The sequence below is a fragment of the Typopeltis vanoorti genome, chromosome 3, assembly GCF_054136105.1.
Source record: "Typopeltis vanoorti isolate ZY-2024b chromosome 3, IOZ_Tvanoo_1.0, whole genome shotgun sequence".
NCBI lineage: Eukaryota > Metazoa > Arthropoda > Arachnida > Uropygi > Thelyphonidae > Typopeltis > Typopeltis vanoorti.
In genome coordinates, this window is record NC_143551.1 from 83,352,910 (window position 1) to 83,375,514 (window position 22,605).

Here is a 22,605-nt window from a genome sequence, read left to right on the forward strand (position 1 = left end):
CAGCTTTCTCCACAAGAGCACTGAAAATTTTGTTACAGTTTTCAACATATTTGTGTGAGCTCGGTTTCTCAATATTAACCAATATAAAAACTAAAAAGCATGAAAGGCTTACTAATGTACACAAAAGATAAACGTTACTATATCACATATTAGATCTGATATTGCTTAAATCTGCAAAAGCCGACAAGCTGAAGTATCGCATTAAAATAAGTTCCATTTTTTAAAGAGGTAAGTCCATGTATATTTTTATTGTTAGTTTTAATACCCTAATGCTTTTGGTGTTCCCCAAATTTTTGTTATAATCAAAAGTGTCCCGTGTCTTCGAAAAGGTTAAGAACCACTGGTGTAACGTATCACGCTGGACTAGTGTTGTCATTTGGTAATAAAGTTACATGACTAAAATTTATGTGTTTCACTACATTATGACACTCACTCAGATTTCATGCGTCTTCTGAGTAATTCTCCGTTCTCCTGCAAAGTTTCATACACCCTTTTGAAACACCCTGTATTATTGAACATATAACATGAATGAGAGGAATACCCAAAACATTATCTTGTAGTCATGTAGTGGATTTTCGCCAATCGTTCAGCGACTCTCGCGACATAGTTAGCAGACGAATTTTCGATTTGGTGTAACCCAGTACTAACGGTGAGGTGCTAAATGATGTTATTGGCTGTATGTTAGTGATTTTCTTTAACAGTTACTCCTTTTTTTATTTTTAGTTATGGTTTTGTTACAAAAAATGTTACATATCCTTCGCGCTACCTTTAGAAAAAACGCGTTGGATATAAGGACAAAACGTCGTTTTGTAAATATTTCTTTATTCATGACTGGAAAACAAAATCACTTAGCATGTCGAGAAGTTTCTCATTCGAGGAAGTCTACCTCCGAAATTAATTCAAGATTAATGAAAGAGACAACCTTTTTAAAGAAAACCTGCATCCATAAAGTTAAAAGACAGCCTTTTGTGCTGAACATGTATAATGGAAAATTTGATATGGTAACTATCTTATTTTATAATGATAAATAATTGTAGATTGGATGTGAAATAAAATATACACATGAAGTAATTAACGCTAAGAAAGCAGTCGCTACTGAAAATGGTCGTTAAAAGAATGAATTTTGAAAGAACTAGTCAAATGGTCGATAGTTATTATTTGCAGCATTTATTTTTTTATTTCGTAGTGATAAAGTTTGAAAGATCTACAACCTTCAGGTTCGAATTTTATGCGGATGTGGTCACATAACAAGTAATGAAATCATGGGCTACCAAAAAGCTTTGGTGGCTGATGTTTTTCAACGTGCGGCGTGAAAAAAATGTTTTATATTTGGATTTCTGAGTGGCATTACCAGAATATATACAGCATTCTATGCATCCACAGTACTAAATATGCTATAGAATTATAACCTTTCTTGGTTATTAAAAGAGAAAAAAAAATCAAGAATGCTTGTAATATCGTACAGAACATTTCATATGAAATAAAGGTTGAGAAATGCAATTTACAAAATCTTTTGAATAGGAGTTGGAAGGGGAAGGATAAGAGTAGGACAAAAACTGGTAATTTATTACCAGATTCATGTGGAAGAGATTTTTCATAGAAAAGGGGAAGGTGTTTGCACACTTATTTAGTTTTACAGCCCCTTTATAAGATAGGAGTATAAGGAAGGTGTGAGGAGGGAGGGGGAGTGATGGCCAAGTTTTTTTTTCATGGGGAGTGAGAGTTTAATGCATTACAGTGAATAAGTTTAGGGCATAGTTTCATGACCTGTCCATGACAGCGATACTTCCCGTATTTGACTCCATGGAGGTCTGAGGTAATAAAAGGAATGAAATCTTAAAACTTTGAAACAACTTCATAATAGTGGTCATAGTATTTATTCCAGTTTTTCAGTTTATTGAAAAATATATCAGAACTGTTAGCAAACCATGTAGTGTTTTTAAGGTTCAAAACATTGTGATTTGCTGAATATAGTGTCATTCCTTTTAGGTGGGTGACTGTGAAAGTACTGGAAACACTGAAGACTTTCATAGGAGGTGGAGATGATTTGCAGAATGTTGACCACCTTCCTCTGAGTAGTATGTTGTGTATTTGTGTTAAAAAAAAGTAAATAAATAAAAGTAAAAAGTAAAAATGCCAAAAAATTATATTCTTGGTTTCATCCTTTATCCAAGTGTAAATAAACAAAGTTTGTGCATGAAGTCACTTCACGACTGTGCTACTTGTACATTGAGGCTAATGACTTCACATCAGTTGTATCCCTTAGTATCCCACAATGCAATGCACATATCCTTGCAGACATGTCTAATGCCTTGCATTACGGGAAGGGCCACTATCCAGACGTTTCGACCTTTATTGAGGTCGTATTACTTTAACTTTGGTGTCAATTCTGGGCCTGGATCCCACTGACGCGTCTTCAATAAAAGTTGAAACTGGTCTAAGTAGTAGCCCTTCCCATGATGCATAGCATTATGCATGATTTCAAGGATATGTGCATTGTATTATGGGATACTACAGCAATTGATGTGAAGTCGTTAGTCTCTGTATACAAGTAGCCCAGTTGTGCTTTGTTTGCTTACACTTGGATAAAGGATGAAACCAAGAATATAATTTCTTGGCATCTTTAATTTATGTTATAACCAAGTGAAGAAACTTTCAAGAAATAAAAATACAAATTTATACACACACAGGAAACAGAAACAACCAAAGGAAAAATATGAAGAATTTGTATGATATAAAACTTTTCACTAGTAATTTTACAAATATCGTTAACATGTTTACCATATAACACTTTTTTTTTTTTTTAAGGCTTAAAAATAAGTTGTAATAGATGGATCTTCTTTCATTGTTGAACCATATGCAACATGGCTTGTCATGAGAAATAAACATTCATCATATTTATTGTGGATTTACTTTTATGTTGATTTAATGAATCAGTATGATAATAAACATTATCGCAAACCATCTCTGAATATCTATAAGAACCATCTCTAAGGCACTATAAATGTATAAATATATAGTGCCTTAGCTTTGTTTGTAGTGAAAAGATTAATCTGGAAACAATACATACTGTAGAAACCAATGAAATGTTTTTTCTAGTACTTTTTCTAAGCCGTTTCAGGTTTCTTAAGAAGTAGTCTGCTTGTCTCACATTAAGCAATCAAATTCATCTAAAGATATTTACAAATATTCATGCCATGTATAATTGAAGCTGCAGCATTTTAAATTATATTTAACAAGAAAGTATATTCTTGTTTTTATCTCTTAGCCAAGCATGAGCACATGAAGTCACATCACAATAGGCTACTTATGAGAGGGGGGAATGAAAAGTTTTGATAAACACCTAGAACAAAAATGTAAACCATGTAACTTACACATTATTCTACATATTCCCTACGAAGTTATACACTTTTTACAATGCTTCTGCATCATTTGCATCCTCTGAGAAAGTTTTTCCTTGTTGCACAAATCATATCATTTTTGTTGGAAGAAGTTTTTCCACATGGTTATACTATAAATTAAAAATGCCAAGAAATTATATACTTAGTTTAATTCTTTATCCAAGTGTAAGCAAAGCTTGTGACCAAACTATTTTCAGGACTGGGACAACTCATATAAAGAAGCTGATGACTACACATCACTTGCCTTAGTATCTCATAATGCAAAGCACATCTCCTTGTGGACATGTGTAATTCTATGCATTATGGAAAGGGTCACTACCCAAGATCGGTTTTAACCTTTATTGAGGTCTCATCAATGGGAACCAGAACCAGAGGTGATGCCAAAGCTGAAGTAATGCAGAAGTCATATTTTTATATATGAGTAGCCAAAAGGTGTCACACCTTATTATGACTTCTGCATTACTTCAACCTTAGTATCACCTCCGGGTCTGGCTCCCACTGATGAGACCTCAATAAATGTTGAAACTGGTCTGGGTAGTGACCCTTCCCATAATGCATAGAATTATACATGTCCACAAGGAGACGTGCTTTGCATTATGGGATACGAAGGCAAGCGATGTGTAATCCTCAGCTTCTTTATACCAGTTGTCCCAGTGCGGAAAATAGTTCTGGCACAAACTTGTTTGCTGACACTTGGATAAAGGATTAAACCAAATATATAATTTCTTGGTATCTTTAATTTATTCATATAATTTTTGTTCTAGGTGTGTTTATCAGAAGTTTTCAGTCCTCCCATCCTCTTATATAGAGAGGCAGATGACACTTCACATCAGATTGCCCTAGTGTCTCCTAATACACAACACACTTCCTTTTGGATATGTGTATTGCCATCCTTTTGGGAATGGTCACTGCCTCAGACTGGTTTGGTCTGGAACTACAGAGATACTGACTAAATCAGTGGTAAAAATTGTTCAGTGGAAGTGGTCTTTTGTGAAATGATTTCACATGGTTATACTTGCATAAAGGATAAAAACAAGAATAAAAGTTCTTGTTAATATACTTTACTTTGTAACTAAGTAAAACAAACTTGCTATCACTGTTATAGATTGAAGAGTGTAGTGCTATCCATTCAGCCCAACCAACCTGATCATACCTCTGAAAGAATAGGCCCTAATTGTAGTGTGTCTAAAGATTGATTATTAGCAGTTGTACTACAAACTTTTTTTTGTTCAACTTTATAGCAGTCGATTCCTGTGCTAGCCTTGTTGTGCCCATATCATGCATATTTGTGGCAAGAGTAAACAAAGAAACAACACAAGGATAGTATGTATATCAATGTTTAAGACACTAGTTGTAGATCTTGTAACTAGAGATGTCAGAGTACTGCATGTTTGTCAATTGAGCAGGATGAGTGGAGAGTACTATCATCTGCAAAACTGTGGATAGGATTATTGGCAATTGTAAGTAGGTGATAGGACAGAGCCTTGAGGCACTCCTGCATTGGTGGTGAAGCTCAAAGAGAGGGAGGCACCATGACATGCAGTGAACAAAAAAGAGAGAAAGATAGCAAGCCGATTACAGAGGGATGCAGGTAGACCAAAGGATGACAGTTTGTTTAGCAGGCCTTAATGCCAGACAGTCAAAAGCTCTGGAAATAAGAGCAGCAGAACAAGTTTCTCCTAACCGTTTCATTTCCAGTGGTGGAGGTTAAGAGAGATCAGCTGTGAATCTAGAATGCATACTGGTGGTCACTGATTAATTGGTAGGCATCTAGGTAGCAGAGAAGCTGGCTGTTGATGACTTTCTCCATTATTTTGGAGAGGACTCAAGTGATGGCAATTGCAATTGGTCAGTTATTTGACAGTAGATTTCTAACTTTCTCTCTTTTTTTTATTTATTTATTTTTTTTTTTTGGAATAGGCTAGATATGATTACTTTAATTTTTTTATATTTATTTATTTTTTTATGTGGTTCCCACACACAATTGGTTATTAGTAAACCTATAGTACATTTGTACCATGTGTGACTTAAGGATTTTTTCCCATTTTTTATAATTTTTTTTTACATAGTCTTGCCTTAATACTGTTACAACTTCCACACACCCTAGCAGTGTCTACATGTTCTGTGAGCCCGGTTCCATTGTCGGCACTGTGTGCAGCCAACATTTCCATGTTCATCAGTGGGAAGAATATGAGAACCTTAATAAATTTAGTTTAATCCTTTACCCAAGTGTAGGCAAACAAAGTTTGCGCCTGAAGTATATTCAGGACTGAGGCAACTCGTAGTAAAGGTGGACCAAGCTCTTATCACTCTTGTCTCAGTATCTCCCATAATGCAAAGCACATCTCCTTGCTGACATGTATAATGCTATGCATTAAGGGAAGAGCCACTACCCAGACTTGTTTCGACCTTTATTGCGGTCTTGTCAGTGGGAGCCAGACCAACCGACGAGACTCCCCAATAAAGGTCGAAACCGGTCTGGGTAGTGGCCCTTCCCTTAATGCATAGCATTATACATGTCTGCAAGGCGATGTGCTTTGCATTATGGGAGATACTGAGACAAGGAGTGATGAGAGCTTGGTCCACCTTTACTAGGAGTTGCCTCAGTCCTGAAGATACTTCAGGTGCAAACTTTGTTTGCCTACACTTGAGTAAAGGATTTAAACGAAATTTATTATAGTCTAACCAAGTGGAAAATAAACTTCCAACAATATGAGAACCATGTATCTGTAATAGCATTTCACAATGTTGGAATGTAGCCACGTATTATTTTCAGCATGCTAAAAACATTTGAGATCAGTAAGATGTTTATGTATGGACTATTAACTGTTATAACGATACAGAAGACATATCTGACTACCAAAGAACAGGTTGACTATGCAGCATTAGGACACTACAGTTTGTGAGGGCTGCAATGGCACATTTCTGCTGTAATCCTGTGAAAATGCAGAAAGTGATATCACTAGAGATTAGCATTTCACAGAGAAAAATGTCACATGTACTAACTGATGACCTGGGTATGAAAGCCTATCATTGTTGTACTGGACATTTCTTAACAACTTATGCAGCAGAAGGTGATAAAATCAAGGTACTTCTTCAGCAATATGTGAACAACAGACACAGAGATATCCTCTTCACAGATGTAAAGATTTCCACTTTTGCAGAGTTGTTGAACTGCCAAAACAATTGGGTATATGCCTTGAATGTTCACTCAGCACATGCCATGGTACCCACGATTCAGAGAGGTCATCACCCCGCATCAGTGATGGTTTGTTGGTGGGCGGTGATGTATCAGGGGGATATCCAAGTTGTATTTCTCCGAGAAAGAGATGAAAACCTTTGCCAAAGTGTATCAAGACACTGTGCTAGTACCTGTGATACAGCCACTGAACCATACCTTGTTTAACGATAGGCAGTGAACCTTCCAACAACATTCAGCACACAAGGTGAAGACCACATAACTGTGGTTGAAGGCAAATGTGCCCGACCACGTTCACTCTGATTTGGTGTTTGGAAGTCCTGATCTGAATCTGTTAGACTTAAAATTGTTTGTTTGAGCTTGAGAGAATAGCCTACAAAAAATGACACCTCAATTGCCAGCTGGAAGGTGGATTTTGAGTGAGCAGTGGCAGCGTTTCCATTGGATATTGTGTATGCTGCCATCGATATTTGGCCTCGCAGACTCTGGGCATGTGTGAAGGCAAAAGGGGGACATTTCAAACATTGAGTGCTGCTATATGCTCATTATACATGTGGTTTGTATGTGCTGAAAGCTGTAAATGATTTACTGATAGATTAAATGTTTATTATTATTACATCACACCTCCAGGGAGTCCAAAGACTCATCGAGGGAGGGCATCTCCTCTACAACTCTTCGTCTCACTACTCCACCAACCTTCATCATCTAACACCAATGCCATCTACTGCCGACTACCACTACTAGTACTTTCACAGACAATCACAACATCCGCATGCCCAAGGTGGGATTCGAACCCACAGCCTTTTGGCTGGAGAGCAGATATGCTAACCACTCGGCCAACTAGGCTGGCAATGCACTGTTCAACTTGTAATAGTATTTATGGTGATATATATATATATATATATGTTGAAGACACCAAGAAATTTTATAAACTTGATTTTAATCCTTTTTTTTCCCCCCAAGTAAGCAAACCAGCAAATAAGCCAAGGTTTGCACCTGAAGTATTTTCAATTCTGAAGCAACCATTGCCTTAGTATTGCCCATAATGCAACTCCTTGTGGACATGTATAATGCTATGCATTAAGGGAAGGGTCACTACCCAGACTAGTTTCGACCTTTATTGAGGTCTCGTCAGAGGGAGCCAGACCCTGAGGTGGTGATATCAAGGTTCAAGTAATGCAGAACTTATAATTTTTACCTATACGAATTACCACAAGGTGTTTTGACCTTATTAAATAAAAATCTCAGGATGAGAGAAAGATGTAAAAAGTTTTTTACCTTGGGTATACTACCTCAGACCTGAAAATACTTCAGGTGCAAACTTTGGCTTGTTTGCTTACTTGGGGGGAAAAAAGGATAAAAACCAAGTTTATGCAATTTCTTGGTATCTTCAACGTATAGTATACCCAAGGTAAAAAAAAAATTCTACATCTTTCTCTCATCCTGAGATTTTTATTTAATAAGATCAAAGCACCTGGTGGCAACTTGTATAGGTAAAAATTATAAGTTCTGCATTACTTAAATCTTGGTATCACTACCTCAGGATCTGGCTCCCACTGACGAGACCTCAGTAAAGGTCGAAACCGGTCTGGGTAGTGACCCCTCCCTTAATACATGTCTGCAAGGAGATGTGCTTTGCATTATGGGAGATGCTAAGGCAAGTGATCAGAGCTTATTCCACCTTTATCACTAGTTGCCTCAGACCTGAAAATACTTCAGGTGCAATCTTTGGCTTATTTGTTTACTTGTGGGGGGGAAAAAAGGATTAAAACGAAGTTTATACAAATTCATGGTATCTTCAATGTATAGTATACCCAAGATAAAAAACTTTCTATATATATATAAAAAGATCAGCGATTTATATTCAGGGTATATTATATTTTTGCATTTATTCCTGTTAAAGACTCCCCTGATTGTTTCTTGGCTTTGCATGATTACTAAAATTAAATAAAATATACTAATGCTTCAATGCATAAACATTGCATCACATTTGTGTTGTTAGCCCAGTGTGCAGTCACAAAGATGGGCGCCTCTGAGCCCTTTGAATAGATGGCGGTGGGTCAAATTCCTAGCATTCCATCCAGTATGTAGAGGCAGGGTGCATACTGAGACAATAGCACCCAAAAATCAGTTGCTGTGATTGGTTATTGTGTCAACTAATCCAATTAAACATTTCATTTGTCACGAATTGCTGGTTTTGTTTTCTTAGTTTCATCTGTTTTATGTGTGTAAAGTGTAAACTCGCATGTTTAGGACATTGGTATAGACAAGTTTTTAATATATATGATATTCGATAAATAATTTAACTTTTCTTTTGCCCATATTTACAATGGGAAGCAGTGTTGATGATCTACTAAATGTCCTGTTTTTTGCCAGAGCTTTTGCAAATTGTTTGATTGCAGTTGAAGGAGGTAAGCCTCGTCTTCCTTTTCTAAATTTACTGAGCAAGCAAGCCATTAACGAAAATATTTCTACTCACGCTTATTTTTTTCCTTTACATTTTGCATTCTGACATGACTTATTAATGATGGTACATGTATTTACACCTTTGAGTAATTCAAATATACCAACAAACCAAATATAGCATTCTCCTTCATTATTTTTCTAATATATCTTAAATTGTCCCCCACTTTGTGCAGATTTGGTTACAATTAATTGATAAAGTATTCAAAGTCATCCTACAATTAATTGCATTGGACTGAGTTCTGATGTGCTATGCACTCTTAAAACTTTAATGCATTGATAAAAATGCAATCATATGGTTAAATTGATGTGAATTTTGTAGCTGGGGTTGCACAAGCCACATGACAGCACACACCCAACTGAAATGGGCAAGCGATACCCCGATATATATATATATATATATATATATATATATATATATATATAACTTTTTTTTTTCTGTAATTTTTATTTACTTTTAGATAGTCTGGAAACTCTGATCTAACAACCAAACATGGAACTTTTTCAAGCCACTTTAGACCTCCAGTAAACTAAGTATAGAAGATCGTAGAGATGATACATAACAGGTGGTAGAACGGGAGCACGATGTTTGAGAACAATTACAGCAATGCCCATCATAGCCAGAGGACTCTTTAGTGTCCATGTTTAGTAATTTTCTGTTTGCCAAACAGCTACAGAAGGCATGTGGTTTGGTATATGGTTTCTCTCTCTGTCTTCTTTATAATGTAAATTATATATATATAAAGTAATATGTATAATAATTGTTTATGCATGTATGTGGGTATATATATTATATATATATTCATTTAATAGAGTTCACAGTCAAAGAGTAACATGACACTGCATGTTGGAAGTTTTTTTCCTATTTGGTTAGACTATAATAAATTTAGTTTAATCCTTTATCCAAGTGTAAGCAAACAAAGTTTGCGCCTGAAGTATCTTCAGGACTGAGGCAACTTGTGGTTAAAGGTGGATTAAGCTCCCATAATGCAAAGCACATCTCCTTGCAGACATGTATAATGCTATGCATTAAGGAAAAAGCCACTACTCAGACAGGTTTTGACCTTTATTGAGGTCTCGTCAGTGGGAGCCAGACCCAGAGGGGGTGATATCAAGGTGAAGTAATGGAGAGATCATATTTACCTATACGAGTTGCCAAAAGGTGTCTCACCTTATTATTAAATTACTCTGGATTAGAGAAAGATGTTGGAAGTTTTTGTTTTTTCCACTTGGTTAGACTATAATAAATTTAGTTTAAAAAAACAACTTCCAACATCTTTCTCTAATCCAGAGTAATTTAATAATAAGGTGACACCTTTTGGCAAGTCATATAGGTAAATATGACTTCTCCATTACTTCCACCTTACGGTCTGGGTAGTGGCCCTTCCCTTAATGCATAGCATTATACATGTCCGCAAGGAGATGTGCTTTGCATTATGGGAGATACTAAGACAAGTGATGAGAGCTTGTCCACCTTTACCATGAGTTGTCTCAGTCCTGAAGATACTTCAGGTGCAAACTTTGTTTGCTTACACTTGGATAAAGGATTAAACTAAATTTATTATGACACTGCATATTGGAATCTTTGACTAGCAAAGGAGTCCAACTTGGACTTTGGCTTAGGAATTGACTATATAATGTTGTAAAATATGAGATATCCCTTTTTAAGTGCTGTTTTTCTTCTTGCTTTTTTCCTTCTGTTGTTTATTTGACTTATAGAAGATCCATGAATGAGTTAGTACTGTAGTGGGCTATGGGTTAAGCAATCTAAATTTCTTGTCTAGAAACCAAACGATTGTTTTTAACCACTTCAGATCACCAGTAAGCAGTATAGGTGGCAGATAATAGCATTATCTGCCATCTAATGACATTCTAAGGTATTCATACCTTTAATGCAATTTGAACCTGCAACCTATCAGTTATAGAGCAGACCTGCTAATTGCTGGAATTAGGTATTTGATCTATATTCTCTCATTGATCTATATTCATTCTGGAGAATGAATATAGATCAATGAGAAAATGGAAATGCAAAATCAAGGAAAGCTGGCTGTCAGCATTCTTCTTAAATATCAAACATGATTTGTTGTAGTTGGTGGATAGTGGTGGAGACAGAGTTGTAGAGTAGGTGCTCTCCCTTGATGAGTCTTTGGCCTCCTTTGAGGTGTCAGCTAATAATAATAATAAACCTGTAGTACATTTGTACAGTGAATGGGGTAAGTTTTTTCTTTTTTTTTTTCCCCATTCTTATTATTTTTTTTTTTCATAGTCTGGAAACCTAGAGACCTAGCTCTAGAGACCAATCATGCAACTTTTTCAAGCTGCTTCAGGATTCTGTGGAAGAAGGTCTGTAGAAGGTCTCATAAACCAGCAAGGAAATTCATCTATTATCTAAAGACCTCATGTTGGAGCCTTAATGGAATGTACACAGCACTCAGAAAGGATTAACATAGGTTTAATACTTCCTATATTTCGTCCTAGTCACTAGGACATCTTTGGGGATTACAAAAACAACTAACGTAACATGAACACAAATATCATACAATACTAAGCCCAACCACGTGGGTGACACTAAAGTCCTATCTAGGTGGAGCGCCTTCTAAGGGCGGTTGTAAGTGGCCTGGAATGTAAGGTCCCACCTTACATTCCAGGCCACTTACAACCGCCCTTAGAAGGCGCTCCACCTAGATAGGACTTTAGTGTCACCCACGTGGTTGGGCTTAGTATTGTATGATATTTGTGTTCATGTTACGTTAGTTGTTTTTGTAATCCCCGAAGATAATATTGATGGAACTAAACTGCAAGAAGCTGATTAGGATAGGGACCAGTGTGTGTGTGTGTGTGTGTGTATATATATATATATATATATATATATATATATCATCTCATCTTCTTTATAGCCTCTTTTACATTAGCTGTCAAGGGTTTATTAATCATCGGACCTCAAACTGTTCACAGGATAAGGTGGTCATCTCTACGCCTTAGTGTATCCTATGTCCTGTAGTGTTGAGTTCTCAAGGCCAGTTTGCCTGCTTTGTGGGATGAAAAACCCCAGGATAAACTGGGGAAAAAAACTCTACTGTCCACACCCAAGACCGGCTAACTTGGCCATGGCTGAGGAAGATCCTTCTGCTCCTCACATCACCGATGGGAATCGAACCTAGGACACTCCTTCCCCAGGCATATGGTTGTGAAGCGCACAGCCACTAGGCTAACCGCGCAGACGTTATTTATTATGATTCAGGCCTCCATGGAGTCACAAGATTCATTGTGGGAGGCCCAACCTAAAAATTACAGTCTATCATAATTCTCCTTGAACTCATTGACCATTCGTGCTCTCACCACTATCAAGTAGTGCATTCCAACCACTCCATGCAAAAAACCACTCTTCACACTCCTGCTCGCACCTTCCTTTCGTAATTTCCAGGGATATCCCCTTGTCCTCGTTCCTTCTCCCTGTTCCACCAAACAATAGAACTCCATAGTGTCAACCCTGTAATTACCTCTCAACAGTTAAGTCTCTATTATACCTCCCCTTCTATCTACCAAACTCTGATGACCACATTCCTTCAGCCTATCTTCATAACTAATGTTGTACAGTCCAGATACCATCCACCTCTACACTCTTTCCATGGTTAATTTATGCCTTTCAAATCCCAGGGACTAAATTTGTACACAATAGTCCAAGTGTGGTCTAATCAGAGCTTTATACAATGGAATGACAACACTTTTATCTCTGCAGGTTAGTGTCCTCAGTATTGCAGCAATCTTCTGGGTTACCTTCCACTTTTGCAATATGTTCTCTGAATTTCAGGTTTCTACCAGTGATCACTCCACAGCTCCCTTGCCTTCCCCCCCCCCTCTTTCTCCAGTACAGTTCTTCCAATAGTATGCATCCTCCCATCGATGTATCTCAAATTTCAAGGCTTAACATTTAACTGAATTAAGCGACATCCCCCCCTCCCCCATTCATTTGCCCATCTGTTCGGTTTATTTAAATCCTCTTGCAGGACTACCACAGCTGCACTGTTACTAATAACCTTTCTAGGCTTTACATCATCTGTAAACAACTGAATATCCTCCTGAAATCCATTGACAACTCATTGACCTGAAATCATTGATATAGAGGATAAACAATACAGGTCCCAGTACTGAGCCCTGTGGACCTCACTTGTAACCTTCTGCCTCCTTGATACTGCTCCTCCATACACAACTCTGATACCTATCAGATAGCCAATCCAGAATCCAGTTCACTAACCTGATATTTAAACCCATGTGCTGCAACTTAAATATCAGCTTATTATGTGGTACCCTGTCAAATGTCTTTGTAAAATCCAAAAAAATGGCTGAATCTGTCTTTCCCTCATCAACTGCCCCTTTCACTTTATTAGAAAAGGCAATTATATTACTAAAACAAGAATGCTCCTTAACAAATCCATGCTGACTCTTACAGATAACCTTACCCTCATCTGCCCAATGCTGTAAATGATCCCTCATGAATTTCTCCAAGATATTAACAACTACTGATGAAATACACACTGGTCTATAGTGTCAAACCAGTGTGAAATACACACTAGTTTGACACCTCCAGTCTGCTACCACTCATATGCAATGACACTATTTTAACCTCCTTCCACCCCTTTTTACCTTTCCCATGGGCAGATTTTTATTGAAAAGCCAGGTCAACGGAGTTGTCAGTTCTTTATTGTATTCTCTCAAAACTCGTGGTGAAATCCTATCCAATCCCATTGCTTTATTGATATCCAGAGTACTCAGTATTTGAAACATACTGTCTTCTTGCACTTTTAAACTTAGAACATGCCTTATCTCTCTAGCATTAAAACTCACTTCTCCAGGATGAAATACCACAAAGTGTTCAAGGAACAACTCCACTGTCTTTTGCATCAGTCACTCTCGTCCTATTTTTATCCAACAATCTCATTTCTTCACTGCTGGCTACATAGCGAAAAAATTCTCCTCTTTACTCCAAATTGTGTTCTCTTTCACTTGCAGTATACAACTTCCTATTGCTGCTAATAAATATTGCTTTGCAAGTTCCCAAGCATTAATGATATCTCGCCCTTTCAATTTCTCCCTCCATGGAACTGCCCTAAGTCAGTTCCATGGAGGGAGGACTATCTAAGATAGTCCTCCCTCCATGGAAGGCAGGTGATTATGATAGTCTATCTAAGATTATTATAATCACCTGCCTTATAATTCCACATACGTTCTATTCTCTTTGATACTCCTGCATGTCTATTCATCTTCCAAGTCAAAACCACATGGTCATTCTCTCAAACTGGAGGGAGAGATGCCATTTCAGCTATAATCAGCTCTTCTGATGTTATGACATCAGATTTCAATAAGTTCATATCATCATTATATGTAATTTAATACATAATACTCAAAAAATATTTTAATAATTATTTTATTTCTCTCCAATAAAAGAATAACAGTAATTTGCTATTTTCATAATTTTAATTCTAACAAATTATTACGTTTTGTTTTTTTTTCTGAATGTTGTATTTTATAATATTTTAAAAGTTATGCTTGAGAGACAGTTAATCATTTTAATATGCTAATAATTTATTGAATAGAAATACAGTTAAAAACCCTTAAGCAATCTCTCTCTCTCTTACACACACATGCACAAAGTTATAATTTACTTCTTTAACAGGATATGTTAGCCTTTCCAGAAGTCTTAGATAACGAGCAGTTATCAGATCTTGATGCCATGATTGAAAAAGTGAAGAATCTTTTTAACCAAGGTAATTCTTTTTATCTTTATCTCTTACATATTCTGTCTCACTCATCTATGTATTAATTTATTATCATTATTTAGAATAGAGACAAAACGTCCTGTCCTTAGTGAAGTTATAAAAAAAAATGGTACTGGCAAATAAAGCAGTATCAAAATTTTCTCAGTAGTAAAAAAGAAGATGGCCTTACTTGGCTTAGGCATCCCCCCCCCCCCCCACACACACACACACATGCACAGTTTTTAAGGTATGTTTAGCCTTATAAGTTTGATGACAGGAAGCTTTCATAAGAAAGAAATAAGAAAAATATTTCAAGCCATTTTTTTCATCTAATTCCAAAGTTAGTTGATCCATGGCACAGATATGTATTACTTTCTTCTGGAAGAAAATTGCGTTTTTAATTCCAATAAATCAGCAAAACTGACTGCAGAATGTACATGTGAGCACATACAAATAAATACTAATTAGGATATTAGTAATAGCTCCTTTTATCTAGCATGCCATGGGGATGCACTCAGCTTCACTAGTTATGTGGTGGGCACTGACTACATGTGATTTCCAAAGAAAGGTAGCGCTACAAGAATGCTGCTTGTTCTCATTTAGGAATGAAAAAAGGTATTAGAATATATATGTATTTTTTATTTTTTTGTTCACTGCATTCTTTGTAGAAGTCTTTTACTGATGTTAAAATCATACATTATTTGATGTATTTTAAAGATCTGCAAAGCTTTATCTACAGGGTGTTCGGGATAAATTTGACATATTTATAATTAATTATATTTTTCCGTAAGTTACATGTATTAACACACACTTCTCTTCATTTAAAAGTTTGGACCCTTCTTCATTCATATACAAGATGTCAGAAAGGATGGATAGCTGGAACCCACCTGAATCATGGAAGAGAATAACTTGTATCATGATGATTCGTGCCCGCCATCAAAATAAGGATATTACGACTGCTGCCCAATGCTCCCTGAATACAGTAAAAACAATCAGGCATGAACTAGAGACTTGCAATGGTGACTACGAGGATGTAGCAAGAAGAAAGATCCCTAGCAGACGATCTGATTGCGTTCGTACAGCAGCATTCCTCGCAAATCTGCAGGAACAGGTGTTGAAGAACCCTGGCATTGGAATTCGGGCTTTGTTCGTGGAGTTACTAACTGTAGTCAAGCCCTGGATAACAAGGGTAGCCAATGGTAGGCCGTATGTATGGCAGCAGGATTCGGCCCCTTGCCACACCTCTGGGAAAAGTCAAAAATTGTTGTCTGAAAATTTCTACGACTTCACCAGTCCAAATGTTTGGCCTCCAAACTCCCCAGACCTTAACCCCATGGATTATTTTGTATGGGGCGCAGTTGAAAAAGACACCAATCGCACTTCCAGTAATACAAAAGCCCAGTTAATGGATAAAATTAAAACAGTTTTTGCGGCCCTTCCCAGGGAGACTGTAGCATCAGCTTGTTCGAGGTTCCGAAGCAGAATTGAAGCTGTGATCGATGCTAATGGTGGTTATTTTGAGTAAATCTTGTTGATAGTATTGTAATTAACTCTGCCTGTAATGTTTTTTTGTCAATTCATTAAATTTAATAGATACAAAGAAGATTTTCTTTTTCCTTACGAAACTGTCAAATTTATCCCGAACACCCTGTATATGCCATCTATTTTATTTATTTATTTTTTGTTCTCTATAGCACAAAAGCACTACAGTAAAACTGGACATTTCATAGATGTTTACTAGTCAGTTCACCTTTCAAAGTGAACTGACTAGTAAACATCTATGAAATGCTTTGATTTGAAATTTCTTGTTAAGCAGTGAGTCTTATGTGTTGTGGAATAGAAGACACAAAATTAAAGAAGCCAGAATTATTGGTGGGATGAGTGTGGTTGATGCAACCCAAAACGTGTGTACAGAAATGACCATGCAATGCCATATGCAGTTTCCCAGGATTTGAATGTGTATGAGTTGTTATATACATCATGCAATGGTCATTGTGTACCCAATGTAATTCTGAAATGCATGAATAAGAATGTCTGAAGCATCAGAATTAAAGGAGAGGAGATTTTGGCATTGGTTAGCTCGACTTCAGAAAAATTAGGAGCAGCAGTGAGACCTGGTTGACAGAAGAAGATTTAGTTATACGAATGTAAGGATATTGTATTTTCAGAGAGAATAGAAGGAATAGGATTGGAGAAGAGGAGGTATTGCTAATGATAGCTGAACAACTTCTATTAGCAAAAGTAGCAGTTAAGGAAGATTTTAAGACTGAGGGTGATGATTCATTTGAGGCAATCTGGTGTAAGATAAAGAACGAACAGCACAAAATATATGAGTTGCCCTGTCCTGATTATATTTCAGGTGCAAACTTTGTTTGCTTACACTTGGATAAAGGATTAAACCAAGTATATAATGTCTTGGTATCTTTAATTTATAGTATAACCAAGTGGAAAAACTTCCAACAACTATCTCTAATCCAGAGTATTTTAATAATAAGGTGTGACACCTTTTGGCGACTCATATATGAAAATATGACTTTTGCATTACTTCAGTCTTAGTATCACCTCTGGGTCAGGCTCCCACTGATGAAACCTCAATAAAGGTTGAAACTGGTCTGGGTAGTTATCCTTCCCATAATGCATAGCATTATACATACCCATAAGGATATGTGCTTTGCATTATGGGATATTCAGGCAAGTGATGTGAAGTCATTAGCTTCTATATACGAGTTGCCCTGTCCTGATTATTAAATACAGGTGCAAACTTCGTTTGCTTACACTTGGATAAAGGATTAAACCAAGTATATAATATCTTGGTATCTTTAATTTATAAGATAAAGACCAACATCAAAAAATATATTGTATGGTAGCTGGGGAGGTGTACAGAAAGATGTTGATGACATGCTTTGTGCAGATTGACACAGTGACTTCAGGCCAAGAAGTTTTTATGGGGATTTCAACTATGGGGACATAGATTGGAGGGAGGATAATTGCATAGAAAAATGAAATTTATACTGTTACTGAGAGATAATTATCAGAAACATGATGGAGACTGATCGTTTGAGAGGACTTGATCCAGTGATAGGATCAGAAGATATATCCATATACAAGGTAGAACCTCTGCCTCAAATTGGGGTACGTGACCATGCAGTCTTGCCCTGGAAAGTTGCTTAACATGGAGTTAGGAGTATATGTGGAACTAAAAGTCAGCACTTATGATAAACTCAGGAGGCAGATTAGAGCTGTGCTGTCATAGGAAGCTAAAAGGGAAGAATGTCAATATTGCATGAGAAATGGTTCAAGGATTATTTGATGGGAGCAGTACCAGAAGATAAACTGTGGAATTTAAATGGACGAGTAGCATCATAAAACCAAAGTTGCAAAATATGGAAGAAATATAAAGAAAAAAGGTGAGTGACCAATGCAAAATGCAGGCAAGAGGGGGTGACTGATATAGTAAGGACTAAATCATTATGAGAGGAAGTTAATTAACCAAGCTAAAGGAAATCATAGGTTTTTTGTTATGCGGTGAGTAAAGTGATGATTTTAGGAAAGTGGCAAAAACAGAAGAAGTAGTTGAAATACTAAGTGATCATTTTGCAATGGTTGAAGATACTGCAGTTACTTATGTGAGAATTGAGTGAGATGAACTGGAGGTCCTCAGCACATTGAGAAATATCAAGATGAATTACAGTAGTTGAATTGAAGGACATGTCATCCTGTGTGTTATGAGAATTGGCAGTGCCTCTGACCAAGCTGTTTAATTTAAGTCTGTTCTGGCAAAGTTCTCAGGAAGTAGAAAGAGGACAAGATAATTCCATACTGGAAGCTCCAAGATAGAAGTAGCAAATTACAGACCAGTTAGTTTCTCAGAAGTAGTTGTTAAGATATTGGAAAAGCTGGTTAAAGGTAGAATTCACAAATAGATGGATAGAAATATGATACTCTATGGTGGACAGCATGGGTTTGTGAAAGGTAAGTCCTGCCTTAGTAATTTATGTATATTTTATAATAGAGTAATAGATGAATTGGATAAACAAAATGGCTACACTATGATATTGCTAGACTTTGCAAAGGTATCTGACTGAATACCACATGTGAAACGTACGTAAACTAAAGCAAATGGGAATGGATATGAAGTTGATGGCACAGATTGGGAGGTGGCTGACTGAAAGACACCAGAGAGTAGTATCTAGTGGAGTAGAATACAGGATTCTGTAATAGAGCCAGTAGTAGAGAGTTGGGTTTTAGTGGACATCACTTTTTATAAGGCCACATTTGACTACACATCATGGGTTTCTTTCAATGAGAAAGTTCTAGACAGGTCCAGTTGTAGAGAAAGTTGTAAACAGCAACTCTGTCTACAGTTGTAGACAAAGTGGCTGTTTGCAAAGTTTAGCTGACAGGCAAAAAAGAGGGTTCTGAAGGGTCTCTCTAAGATTGATAAAAAGGAAATTTTTCAGTACAAGATGACTAGAGAGAGAACTCTGACTCATCCTTAGAGGTTGCGTAAAAATGTGATGACTATATTTTGAATGAGTTTAACAGTGAATGAGTTTAAGGAGAGGTATAATAGGTTTGAGGGCTGTTCGATAAGTCCGTGCAAAGCCTAAGAGATAGTGCCACCAGTACATATCGAGGTTATTTTTAGTTACTGGCAACTGTTGGAGGATCATGCACTAAGTTTCAGTCAGATAGATATATTACTCTGCATTTCGTGTTCATTTGAATCGTTCAAGTACCGTGATTTGTGAAAAATGGATTAAATTACTTTTTGAAAGTCAAAACGGCTCAGGAAACCAAAGCTAAGCTTGATAAACATTATGGTGAGTCTGCACCTTCGATTAGAATGGTTTATAAGTGGTTTAGTAACTTTCGAAGTGGCCATATGAGCACAAGTGACGCCGAGCATTCTGGATGCTTCGTTGAGGTCACTACTCCAGAAATTATTGAAAAAATCCATGATATGGTGATGGATGATAGAAGAATGAAGGTGCATGAAATTACTAAGGCTGTGGGCATCTCAAATGACTGCATACAGAATATTTTATATGAACATTTATATATGAGAAAACTATCCACAATATGGGTGCCGCATTTGCTCACACTGGATCAGTGCACTCTTCTGCAATTGTGACCGCAAAATTGTTCGACTTATGCTACGAAGTCCTTTCGCAACCCCCCCCCCCCCACACACACACTCTCTCCAAATTTGGCTCCCTTGGACTACTATCTGTTTCCAAACATGAAAAAATGGCTGGCAGGAAAGAGATTTTCATCAAACAATGATGATTGCCAAAACAACTGCCTATTTTGAAGAGTTGGACAAATCATACTATATGGATGGGATCAGAAAACTCGAGCATCACTGGACTAAGTGTATAGACCTCAAAGGAGACTATGTCGAAAAATAAAAAATGTTTGTCCCAAAAAAATTGTTTCCTTCGTTTTTGCACAGACTTATCGAACAACCTTCGTGTTATGTGAATAATGGTTAGTGTGGGCCTCCCATGATGAATCTCTGACTCCATGGAGGTTCCCAAAATAATAAATGATGAAGCATGTCTTACTTTCCATATTATGAAAGTAACTCATAAACGTGACCGGGAGGGCATGGGGATCTTACATATCTTATAAGAGCTTTGAAGTAAGGTTCATAGGTGTTTCCAACGATTTGAAACTAAGTTTGAGTGACCATGATCCTCTATGAAAATGCAAGAATTTGATTATGATCATCCTCATTCAGAGCAGAACTAACCCAGTCTAGCATAATATATAGCAGTGATGTTCAACCTTTTTACTACGCGAGCTACTTTTCTATAAAAAGTTATTCAGTGATCTACTCTCTTATATAGATGACGTTCCCCAAACCTGATATCTGATTACGCACAAATAAACAACTAAAAAAAAAAAAATACACAACTAAAAACTTTATTTGTGTATTTAAAAATTTATTTATCACTGTTAATTATTTTAATCTTTAATACAACAGAAAAAAATATATTGGAATAAAATATTTATTTCTCTATTTTGGAAAACCAAAGTTAGAAAAAAAAACAGATTGATTACAAACTCACAAGTTACAGGAAATGCTGGTTGATTAAAAAAAAACAGATTGATTACAAACTCGCAAGCTACAGGAAATGCTGGTTGATTAAAAAAAAAAAAGTTAATGTGAAATTTGGCATTGTTTGGACCTCGCAATATTTTCATAGTCAAGTTCATATGAAGAAGTGGCCAATCGCAGGGAATCATCCAAATGATCATTTGTAATTTGATTTCTTAATTGATTTTTTTATGACGGTCATATTTAAAAAAGCTGATTCTGACAAGTATGTCGATCCAAAACACGACAGAATTTTTCGAGCAATATCAGTTAATATTGGAAATTTTTTGTGTGCATACTTCCAAATGACTTCATTGTTTATTGATTTTAAATGTAAACTATTCTGAATGTTTATTATCTCAAGTTCTACTTCAGCTTGGTTTATATCAAACAGCCCACTAATTTTATTTGAAATTTCTGTGATGTTCAAGTTTCTTGAAATGGATTATTGATAAAAGATACAATCATTTCAGTTTTATTAAAATCTTTAAATCTTGAATTTAATTCTTCCTCAGCTAATTTTATTTCACGAATAAATTCTTTTAAATCATAGCAAAGCATTTCTTGATTTTGTTCAAAAAATTTTAATAAATATGGGAGATGTCTAAATTCGTGGTCATTTATATTTTTCTTTAATAAAAATAAGTATTGTTGGAAAGTTTTTATTGAACTTAACATTTTAATTAAATTTTTATCTCTACCTTGTAACTCTAAATTTACATTGCTTAATTTTGTACAGAAATCTACTACAAATGATAAGTGTAACAACCATCTTTTATCACTCAATTGTGGATAAATACCTCCTTTTTCATCAAGAAAAATTTTTATAGCGTTAATTAATACAAGACATCTTTCTAAAAATTGACCTGCTGAGTCAGCAAACATTATTGTAGAACGGAAGTTCCCTATCATCATCTGCTTGTAATTTAAATAACTGCCATTGCAGGGCTTTTCCTCGAACAGAATTTACAATTTTAAATGTAATATCCAAAACAACTTTTGCGTTTAATCTTTTACTACACGGTACTAGTTGGTGAATAATACAGTGATACGTTAAAAAATCTGGATATTTGTCATCGTTTTTACATAATGAAATGAAGCCTGATTTATTACCTATCACTGCAGGAGCACCATCAGTAGTAATAGACACAAGTTTAAAAAAAGCAGAAGTTTGTGTTGTTTCACAACTTCATCAAATGCCAAAAAAATGTCTTCTTCCCTAGTCCTTCCCAATAATGGTATAATTTTCAAAAGTTCTTTACTTGAATAATCTTGAAATACCATGCGAATAAATACCATTAACTAAGCAATAGCAGTGAAGTCGTTAGATTCATCAAATTATAATGAAAAAGCAACACACTGGTGAATGTCTGACATTAACCTGGCGCCTGGAAACTTTTCTCCGGCACTTTGAAACCTTCCTTTCAGCAATTTGAAATCTTGTCTGCAGCCTAGAAGTAGTCTCTCTCTCTAGCAATTTCTCGAACCGAGAAGCTCCTTTCTGGAAGCGGGGAACTCCTCTCAAGTAATGTGGATCCTGACAGTCTCTCTCTGACAGCAACTCTGGACTGGGTGGTCTCCTCTCCGACAGCGAATCAGGAACAGGGACCCCTTCTGCTTGCTCCAGTCCCTTTTTATTAGGCCTCCTCTGAGACTTCGCATGACGTTTGGCAACTCCCAAAG

The 22,605-nt window shown here is 36.4% G+C and overlaps 1 protein-coding gene across 1 annotated transcript in view; it reads left to right on the forward strand.

Annotated features, from left to right (window-relative positions):
* Positions 1-663: 663 nt before the first annotated feature.
* The window catches only part of LOC150108335 (complex I assembly factor ACAD9, mitochondrial-like), a 387,096-nt gene continuing 365,154 nt past the window's right edge, over positions 664-22,605 (forward strand). The window contains exons 1-2 of the mRNA XM_090415744.1: positions 664-1,001; positions 14,738-14,828. Coding sequence (XP_090271870.1) covers positions 726-1,001; positions 14,738-14,828 — 367 coding nt within the window. The 5' untranslated portion in view covers positions 664-725. The remainder of the gene's footprint in view (positions 1,002-14,737; positions 14,829-22,605) is intronic.